The sequence below is a fragment of the Chlorella variabilis genome, assembly GCF_000147415.1.
Source record: "Chlorella variabilis unplaced genomic scaffold CHLNCscaffold_3, whole genome shotgun sequence".
Classification (NCBI taxonomy): domain Eukaryota; kingdom Viridiplantae; phylum Chlorophyta; class Trebouxiophyceae; order Chlorellales; family Chlorellaceae; genus Chlorella; species Chlorella variabilis.
The window spans coordinates 1,798,070-1,807,468 of record NW_005435085.1 but is presented as its reverse complement, the minus strand read 5'-3'; the positions used below and the strand labels follow the sequence as shown (position 1 = coordinate 1,807,468).

Below are 9,399 nucleotides of genomic sequence, written 5' to 3'. Positions count from 1 at the left end.
CCAGCCCATGCACATACATTGGCCCTCGTGGCCTTGCCCAGTTTGCGCCCTCCCTCCCCGTCGCTGCACAGCTAAGTTATCGCCTCCCTCTTCCCTAACACAACTCATGAACATGGACATTGCACACTGTGGGACGTCTCGGGCCCCTTTTGACCCGTGCTCGGCAGCGCGGGTCGGGGGCAGTGGAGGTGGGCAGGGGCGGGTCCTGCTGGGCAGGGCAGGGGGTTGGTGGCGGTGCTGCAACAGGACTAGGTGTGAGCCTCAGGCCTGCTCACCAAGACATGGGGTGGTGAGTTGCAGCACATGGTGGCTGTGCGGGCGGGTGCCGGCGGCGGCGGCGGCTGCGGCGCGGCCGGAAGCCGTGCATGGCTGCTGTTTTTCGGCTCCCTTCATTTGCTGATGCCGCTGGCAAGCACGCGAGCTTTGGCGAGTGCCAAACTTGGAAGATCTTAATGCCAGATATTGTGTGGCGCGCCAGCTCGCTATGAGGTGCGACCAGCTCCAGCAGCCCGTCAACTCTACGACTCTCATTCTACCTCTTCAACGACCTGTTCTTCTCAACCACGCACTCACCAGCCCAGGGAGCAAGGGCACGTAAACATGGCAGCCTCGCCGGGATGAAGGCCACACCAACGGAAATGGCGGTGCCAACGATTACCGTGCTGGTGATAGACAACACCAGCGCGCGGGCCAGCACGCTGCGGCTCCTGGAGGCGGCGGGCTACTCGGTAAGTTGCTGCTGCCGCCGCCCCTGGCCCGCCTGCCCCAGCCAACAGGCTGCTCACGGGACCCCATGCCCCCCACGCCGCAGACGGTGGAGGCGCAGTCCGGCGGCAGCGCGCTGCAATTGCTGGAGGAGCGGGCGGCGGCCACGGGCAGCCCGGACGTCGACGTGATCCTTAAAAATCACGACCCGCCCGGCTCCAACGCCGTGCGCTTCCTGCACAGGCTCAGCGAGCACCCCAGCCTACGCAGCATCCCCACAGTCGGTGAGTGGCGCCGCTGGGCGACAGGGCCGCCCCGGGAGGCCCGTCCCTTGTTGCCTGGGCTGGTTGGGGCAGGGTTGGGGGCCCGCAGGGGCCGCTGGTGCACATCGCCCACAATTCGCGCGCGCCCAGATATCACGCACGAAAAATATCGCCTCGACCGCGAGGCCCCCAAGCCCCACAGGCGACCTCCTTGGGAGACCTGGGCACCCCCCAGCCCTGCGCCAGAGCGGGGAGCGCCGGCCGCTGACCCTGAGCCATGGGCTCCTACCGCGCCACCGCCCCTCCGCCCAGGCCTGCCAACCTCCACGCCGGGGCCCTCCCTCCCCTGCCTGCAGTCGTGTCCAACCAGGACAGCCGCGAGGTGGTGCTGAAATGCCTGTCCAGCGGCGCGGTGGACTTCTGGGTGCGCCCGCTGCGGCCCAACGAAGTGCACATGCTGTGGACCCGCGTTTGGCGGCAGCAGGTGCGGGCCCGGGCCTGGAGGCGGCGCCAGGGGGCCTTAAGCGGCACAAACCACCATCTGTCAGCCACGCAGCGGGCTGGCATGCTGAGGGTGGCCCTAGCGCGGTTGGGGTTGCGTGGGCGGCATGGGCGGCCGCCAATGGACGTCTGCCGGCCCCGCCTGCCTGCCCCCCACTGCGGCGGGCTCGCGAGGTGCCCCCGCGCTCGGCCACTCAAGCCGAGCCCACCCTTGCTTGCTGCAGGGGCCGGGACAGAGCCCATGCAGGGACGACTCCGGCAGCGGCAACAGCACGGATGCAGCAGCCACGTGAGCAGCCGCCGCCCCTGGTCCTGCTGCAGCACACGAAGCCCTCTGCTAGCCCGCTCGCTCCTGCTCGCGCGGCCCTGCCCTGCGCTGTGGCTCCATGCCGCGCGCGCTGCCCGCGCGCTCACCTCTGTCCCCGCGTCCCTGTGCAGCTTGCTGGAGGAAACGGAGCCAACCTCGAAAGAGGGCAGCGCCCCAGACGGCAGCGGCAGCGGCGGCCGCATGCAGGGGCAGCAGCACACCAACGGTGTGGCGCGGCTGCTGTCATGCGGGGCCCGACATAGGCCTGGCACACGCCTGCTGCCTGCGCTGTGTGGTGGGCTGGGCGCCGCGCCGCCGCTTGAGCGCATGCGCTGTGCTGCTTCCCGTGTGCAGGCGCCGGCAGCGGCAGCGGTGTGGATGATGCTGGCCAGACCAATGGCAATGGAAACGGCAGCAGCCGCAACATGGCCAAGGCCGGCAGCAACACCGGCGGCAGCGGCGACAATGGCACTGGCGGCGCCAGCAACGGTGGGTGGCGGCGGCTGGCTGGCTGCCGGGCTTGTTTTGGCGGCGGCGGTCTGTTCCCGAGGCCTGCTTGCTGCTGCCTCACCTTGAACGCTCCAAGGCTGGCTGCAGGCAACGGCGTGGGCGGCAGTGGCAATGGCAACGGCACCTCAGCCACTGGCCACTTCATGCCGGGTGAGCAGGCAGTTCGGCAGGCTGGCCGCCGCTTAAGACTGCTTGCGCGGCGCGGAGGATGCAACCGCCGCTGCCTGCCGCATGCCGTTGCGTGCCACTCCTTGCTTTGTTGCCTGCATCAGCCGACCATGGCACAGCAAGCTCATCCCCTTGTGCTGGCTCGCCGCTGCTTGCCTGCAGGCCATAGCGACCGCATCCAATGTGATGCCAGCACGGCAGCACAGCCGGCTCTGGCCGGCGTGCCGCCGCTGCCGCCTCACCAGCAGCGCTCGCACCACCACCACCACCACCAGCACTCACACCACCGCACCCACCACCGACATAGCTCTGCCGCGCCTTTCGCAGCCGCCGCCGAGGCTGGCAGCGAGGCGCCCGCTGCTTGGCAGCCTATGCTGGCGGCACAGGATGCGCTGGCAGCAATCGCGGCAGCCGCAGCGGCTGCTGCTGCCGCGCAGGAGGCGCATCCCCCGCCCCGCGCGCAGCAGCAGCAGCAGCAGCAGCAGCCTATCCAGACCAATGCCTTCCCCTTGCCGGCGCCGCGCCCCTCGCTGGCGGCGGAGCAGCAGGCTGCGGCAGGTGCTGGCGTGGCTCTCTTCGATGCCAGCCAGACCTCTGGCGGTGGCCAGTTCATGGGAAGCAACACGGGCAACGGGAGCAGGAGCAATGGCGGCACCACCAACGGGAATGGTGGCCATGGCAGCAACGGCAACGGCGGCGTGACGAGCAAGGCCGCGGGCCTGCCCCCGCCCTCGCCGGTGGCGCAGCAGCTGCAGCGCGGCGCTGTGGGGCCTGCCAGCCCCGGCAGCGGGCTGCCGCCGCTGCCCAGCACGGCGCCCGTGTTGGCGTCTGCCGCTGCTTTGGCAGCCCCTGAGGCGGCCCTGGCGGTATCGGCCGGCTCTCCTTCCAAGCCCTCGCCCACCAGGGCCGCCGCCTGCTGGCCCGCCAACCTCCAGCAGCAGCAGCAGCAGCGCAAGCAGCGCAAGCTGCTGCTGCAGCAGATCAAGGAGGAGGAGCGGGAGGAGGCGGAGCGGCAGCGTGGCGCGGCTGAGGTGGCTGAGGTGGCAGAGGCGCTGACCTCCCTGAGGGAGAGCGGGTCGCCCCTCAATAGCGCCGGCGCGCCGGGCGGCGGAACGGCAGCCACCACCACCACCACAGCAGGCGCCACGCCAGGCGGCCCCAGCACCGCTGCTGGCGGCGGCAAGGCCAGCAGGCTGACGCGCGCCACCGCGGCAGCGGCAGCTGCCTCCGCCGGGACGCACGCCCCCAGGAGCGTGCCAGAGAGCTTGACTGCATCTGCCGACACGCGGCTGTTCCCGCAGCCGCAGCAGGCGGCGGGGGCCCAGGCAGCGGCGGCGCAGTTCCCGCAGCAGTCGCTGCCGCATCTGTTCATGCAGCAGGCGCAGCAGCAGGCGCAGGCGCAGGCGCAGCAGCAGGCCGTGGCGGCACTGGCACGCCAGCTCTCTGCAGGCCTCAGCCCGGTGCAGTCGCCGCGGCATCCCTCGGCGTCGGCGCAGCAGCAGCAGCAGCAGGGCGCGGCGCCTGCGGCCCAGCAGCAGCAGCAGCAGCAGCAGATGCTGCCGCCGCCCTTCCCTGCCGGGCTCATGCCGCAGTTTGGTGCGTCCAGCTGCCTGCCTCCCAATTTCTTCCCGCATGGTGCACCTCCCCCCTGCTTCAGACTGTTCCCAGTGCGCTGCTGAGTCTCACATGCCGGCTGCTTGCCCTCGCCTGATGCGTGCAGGTGGCATGCCGCCTTTCATGGCGCCTCCAGTCAACTTTGGATGGGGTGGCATGCCGGCTCTGCCCTCGCCCCAGCAGCAGCAGGCGGCCCAGCAGTTCATGCAGCAGGCTCAGCAGGCCCAGGCTAAGCCCGCCGCCGAAGCTCCTGTCGCCAGCCCCACCCAATCCCAGCAGCCGTCGGGGGCAGGGGCCGGGCAGCAGGCAGGCGCACAGCCAGCAGCAGGCGATGGGGCCGGGGACGGCAAGGCCGCCGCGGCAGCTGCCGAGCAGATCCAGGCGATGGCGGAGCAACAGCAGCGTGCCATGCTGGTGCAGCAGCACGGGCAGCAGCAGGCGCAGTACGCCTGGATGCTTCAGCAGTACAGCATGGCTGCTGTGGCGGCGGCCGCCGCCGGGCAGCCGCCCCCGCTGCCGCCGCCGCCGCCGCCGCTGTCGGGCCCCTTCTGCTCTCTGATGGGCTGGCCCAGGCCGCAGATCCCTTGGCAGCAGCAGGTGAGAATTGCGCTGCATGCCCCTCCCTCACGCAAGGCGCCGCGTGGCGACGTGTCTATGTGTGGCGTGCATGCCAGCCATACTGTGCCTGCTGGCGCTGTTTGTGAGCAGCCCCAGCCAGCCAGCTGATGGTTTTGCTCGGGTCTGGTGCCTGCCCTGCTGCTCCGTGCAGCTTTCGAGCCTGTCCTTCCCTGGACCCTCCCTCACGGCCCCACCCTCCTTCCAGCCTTCGGCAGGCCCCGCCACCAGCAGCCTGCTGCTGCCCCAGTCTGCGGCGGCGGCGCAGAGCCTGCCGGCCTCGCTGCCGCCGCCGCCGCTGCCGCTGCCTTCTCCTCTGGAGCCTGGCAGCGAGGAGGCGTTTTCAACGAAGGAGGCCCGCCTGCTGGTGCGTGGCCCTCTGGGTAGATGCAGCACACTGCAGCACCCTCTTTGCTGTTCCGGGCGCTGCTGCTGCACAGCATCCTGATCTTTCCACCCCATCCCAGCCCTCCCCGGCTCCTCTCGACCTTGGGGTGATGAGCCTTCTTCGCACCCACCGATTACTGCAGGCATATGCTCGCTACAAGGAGAAGCGCAAGCGGCTGCACTTTGGAAAGAAGATCCGGTACCAGACGCGCAAGGTGAGGCGGGGGAGTGGCTGGCTGTCCGCCTGCTAGCTCGCTGCGATGGCAGCCAGCAGTTCCCCTGCAGCTCATGCGCTGAATTGCTGACCGTAGCCCGACGCTCTCACTGCAGGCGCTCGCCGATCAGCGGCCGCGCGTGCGGGGCCAGTTTGTGCGGATGGCCAAAGAGGGTGAGCCGAGGGTGGCGCGGCTGCCTTGCCAGCTGGGCAGCTGTTGTGCTGTGGAGCGGCGGCTGCCGCAGCTTCAGCAAGCATCTGCAGTGCCTGTAAGGGGGGTCGCATTCTGGCCGCATGCTGCGGGGCTGTGCCAGGCTTGACCGACTGTCCTGTTGGTTCCTGCTGCCCCGTTCGGTCCTAACAGAGGCCGCCTCGACTGGCGACAACAAGAGCAGCGGGGCGGAGGAAGGCGCCGGCGCCCCCTCCGCCTCTCCGGACCACCCGCAGCAGGCTACCGCCGCAGACCCCGTGGTGACTGCCGCTGCCAAGAAGAAGGCAGCCGCAGTGGTGGATGTGGATGGCGGCACCCCTGCCATCCCCACGCCCGCAAGCCCCTCCCCTGCCAGCACTGCTGGCGGGGATCAGCGGGAGGAGCCCATGGAGGTCCAGGTGTGTGTAGGGCCAGCCAGCCAGCCAGGGAGCCAGCCAGGGAGCCAGCCAGCCTACCGCCGCCTCGACGCCACTGCCGCCCAACGTGGCGCTGGGCTTGGCTGCCGACACGCCCGCCCTTGCGGCTGCACCCGTCGGCCCTGCCGACCCACACACCTGCTGCTGCGCCTGCTGCGCCTGCGGGCACCTGATGCTGACCTGTGTTGCTGACGCTTTGCCTGCGCCTGCTTCCTGCCCTCTGCCACCGCAGGAGGAGGATCAGGAGTACGACCGCCAGGAGGAGGACCTGGGGGCTGAGGAGGATGAGCAGCCCCGCCGCGTGGCCCTGGCCTCCCAGCCGCGGCCACGCAGGCAGTACGCCGTACTGCTGCAGGTGCGGCGCAGCTCCTTGCTGCTCGCCTGCCCGTTGTGTGCTGCGATCTGTGCCCGGCTGCGTGTGTGTGCAGCTGTTGCATCTTGTGCTGCCCGCCGTTGCCAGGCCTCCCCTGGGGTGGCGCGAGGGTGGGTGACGGCTCTCGCTGCTGCGCCTGAACCCTTGCTCTGCTGGCTTGCTGGGTGTGCAGGACGAGAGCGAGAGCGCCACCATGAGCTTCGGTGGTAGCGCCCACCACCGCCAGGGCAAGGTGTCGCTGCACCCGCACCAGCTGCAGAAGGCAGTGCAGGCGCTGGCCGCCGCGGGCGCCGCCAGCGGCGCCGGCAGCCAGCTCGCGGGCGCGAGCACTACCGGGCCCCGCGGGGGCGAGGCGCCCGGCGCCAGCGCGGGCGCGCCTGCGGCCTGGCAGCAGCAGCTGCACCGCCACCTGTCGGGCCACAAGCACCGGCGCGAGACGCCGGCCGCTGCCGCAGACACCAGCGTGGGCGGCGGCAGGAACGGCAGCGACAGCGGCAGCAACACGCCTGGGGACCAGACCCCCGTGCCGGACTCGCCACCGGGCAGCCGGGGCGAGGAGGAGGCCGCCGACCTTGCCCCTCCTGCCAAGCAGGCGCGTGCCAGCCGCAAGCAGTAAGGCGACGAGCCCCGCTGGTCCTGCGGCGCAGCTGTCGGCCTCGGCGGCCGACGCCTGTGCCCTCTAGCCCCCTTGCACCGTGTCAACTCATGACGCCCGTCGAGGCGCATTGCCGCACCGGCAATCCGTCCGATCAATCCATCTGATCAACGATCCATCCAAACGATCCCATTCAAACAGCAACGACGCCGGCCGGCCAGCATCGTGGGCGGTCTTCCTTCTCTCCAATGTTCGTCGATATATTGTCTCCCCCTCACACTGCCATCCATCTCATTTTCTCTCTACCCTACTGCCTACATCTATCTCGTGCCTCAGCAATGAATGCAGCCATCTTGTCCCAACGTCACGACCCGTCTGATTATCGTTTTCCATCCAGAGCCCTCCGCAGCAGCGCTTGCATCCATCTATCCTCGTCTGCTGCTGAGCTCGCACAGGCTGTCCCTTGCCCAGCAAGGGCAGTGTTTGCCAGCCCCTCGCCAGCCCTTGTGCGCCTGCCCCACACCCTGTTGTGTGCTCCATCTTTTGTCTGCTTTCATACTGAAAGCTCCTGGCTTGCATGGCAGCTGCCAGCCCGCTTGATCCCACCAACAACAAATGCCCTCCCACCCGCAGCAGGCCGTGGCAGAACAGCCCCCGTCCCCGTGCCGCGTGCGTTACTTCCCCTCAGGCTTTGAAAAGAACGACCCCCTGATCCAACCCACCACCACCCGCTCTGTCACACTTACTTGAGCCTGACTTGCTGCGGCAGCCCGCGCATCGTGCCCAACGAGCGCCGGCCACCGCGCGCTGTACGGCTGCCGTTGTTTTCAGCGCCTTTTATCTAACTTGAGGGCAGCGTCCTTTCCGCCTCCTTTCATGTCGTACGCCATCCTTGCGCCGGGCAGTACGCCCTGAGCCACCTTGCCGCTTTTTCCCCTCCGTTTCCCTCCACGCCGCCCCGCTGTAACTATAGCCAGCGAAACGTAACAGGGAAGCACCGGCAAAAGCAGTGGGTTGACGGCGGCGCATTCGAGTCGTCAATCAATGCAGGCAATGCGCGAGCACAGGCGAGCAGGCACTGCATCGGGGCAGATGCTCAGGACAGCAGGCGGCCCATCGCGAGAGTCGCTCAGGACAGCTTGGCCAGAATCGACTTCTGGGCAACAAAGCAGATCTCGCCATCCGGCACCTCCACATCTGCACGCCGCCAGGGTGGCACACCGTCACCGGCACAGCAGCAGGCATGCGGGCCGGCTGGCACCAACAGGCACTAGCCCTCGAGCGAGCGCGCTGCCCCCGGCCCTGGCCCTTCCGCATCAATTTTATGCCGGCCTGTGAGTTGCGCAGACACACACACACACACATGCGCACAGCGACAACAGCGACACCCAAAACAAAAAACGCTGCCGCACCTGAGCTGCCGTACTTGCTGAACAGCACGCGGTCGCCCGCCGCCACGCCAATGTCCACATCCTCGCCCACGGCCAGCACTGCAGGCGCAGACAGAGGCGGGGCAGGGCATGCAGTGTTGAGGGCGCGCGTGGGCGCGACCCCCGGAGGTCCCGCAGCAGAGCAGCCCAGCAGCAGAGGTCGCAGGCCGTGGTGTTGAGCTGCTGTGCTGCGGCCGCCCGCACCTGTGCCGACCAGCGCATCCTGCATGCTCTTGCCGCTGGAGGTGGGGGACAGCAGGATGCCGCCCGCCGTCTGCTTCTCCACCTCCTGCGGCTTCACCAGCAGGCGGTCGCCCAGGGGGGACATCTGCAGCGGCAGGCAGGGCTCGAGGCCAGGTGAGGCATGTGCTTGAGGCTTGGCGAGGGCGAGGCGCCAGTCAACAGCAGGAGGAGGTACAAGGAGGGTGCCGATGGTATGGCCACACTCGGGGGGCCTCTTGTACTCCCTCTGGAACACCAAGAGGTGACCCACCTTGGACACATCCATCTCAGACTTCTCCTTGGTCAGCACCGCCTGCACCTGCAAGCAGCCCGCTTGCCGCCCCGGCGCGCGCTGCTGCCGGCCTGCAACCAGAGCGGCGGCGGGCGGGGAGGGTTTCCAGAGGGTTCACCCCCCCGGGGGGCCACCAGCGCCGGGAGGGCATCATGCCATGGTCGCAGGTCGCAATGCGTGTTGGCTGGCGCGTGTTGGAGCTTTTGGCAGGGCCATGCAAGTGTGCGTGGGCGCGACTCACTCCGAAGCCGCAGTGGCATGCTGCTGACTGTGGCAGCCGCCTGCCTGCTGCTGCTGCTGCGAGGCGCCAGGAGGGCCGAGGTAGAAGCCATGCAAGCCGACGCCATGTTGCCCCTGCTGGTGTCGGAGGGCCGCAAACACAAAAGCAGGGACCAGGCAGACAACAAAGCACCTCTTCCTGCGGCTTTTTCGACGGCATCATCTGCCGGCGTACCGCCGGCAGCGGAGCCGCGTACCGCGGCACCTGCACACCACCGATCAGAAGCATAATTCTGAATCTGGCTTAAATGATTGCATGTGACTCGTCAGAATTTACATGCACCGCGATCCTTGAAC

General features: G+C 68.7%; 2 protein-coding genes across 2 annotated transcripts; one reads left to right on the top strand and one right to left on the bottom strand.

The window, feature by feature from the left end:
- Positions 1 to 638: 638 nt before the first annotated feature.
- On the top strand, positions 639 to 6,900 carry CHLNCDRAFT_140816 (hypothetical protein; the record flags this gene model as incomplete). The annotated part of the gene is made up of 16 exons (XM_005850932.1): positions 639 to 728; positions 812 to 989; positions 1,325 to 1,452; positions 1,694 to 1,758; positions 1,908 to 2,002; positions 2,131 to 2,265; positions 2,374 to 2,436; positions 2,617 to 2,637; positions 2,782 to 4,050; positions 4,175 to 4,665; positions 4,838 to 5,050; positions 5,214 to 5,285; positions 5,401 to 5,458; positions 5,649 to 5,893; positions 6,144 to 6,266; positions 6,457 to 6,900. The coding sequence occupies 16 exons, from the start codon at positions 639 to 641 to the stop codon at positions 6,898 to 6,900; spliced, it is 3,690 nt and encodes a 1,229-aa protein (XP_005850994.1).
- Positions 6,901 to 8,008: 1,108 nt separating this feature from the next.
- On the bottom strand, positions 8,009 to 9,083 carry CHLNCDRAFT_140815 (hypothetical protein; the record flags this gene model as incomplete). Its single annotated transcript, XM_005850653.1, has 5 exons — positions 8,009 to 8,076; positions 8,292 to 8,369; positions 8,514 to 8,637; positions 8,803 to 8,894; positions 9,065 to 9,083. The coding sequence occupies 5 exons, from the start codon at positions 9,081 to 9,083 to the stop codon at positions 8,009 to 8,011; spliced, it is 381 nt and encodes a 126-aa protein (XP_005850715.1).
- Positions 9,084 to 9,399: the final 316 nt, after the last annotated feature.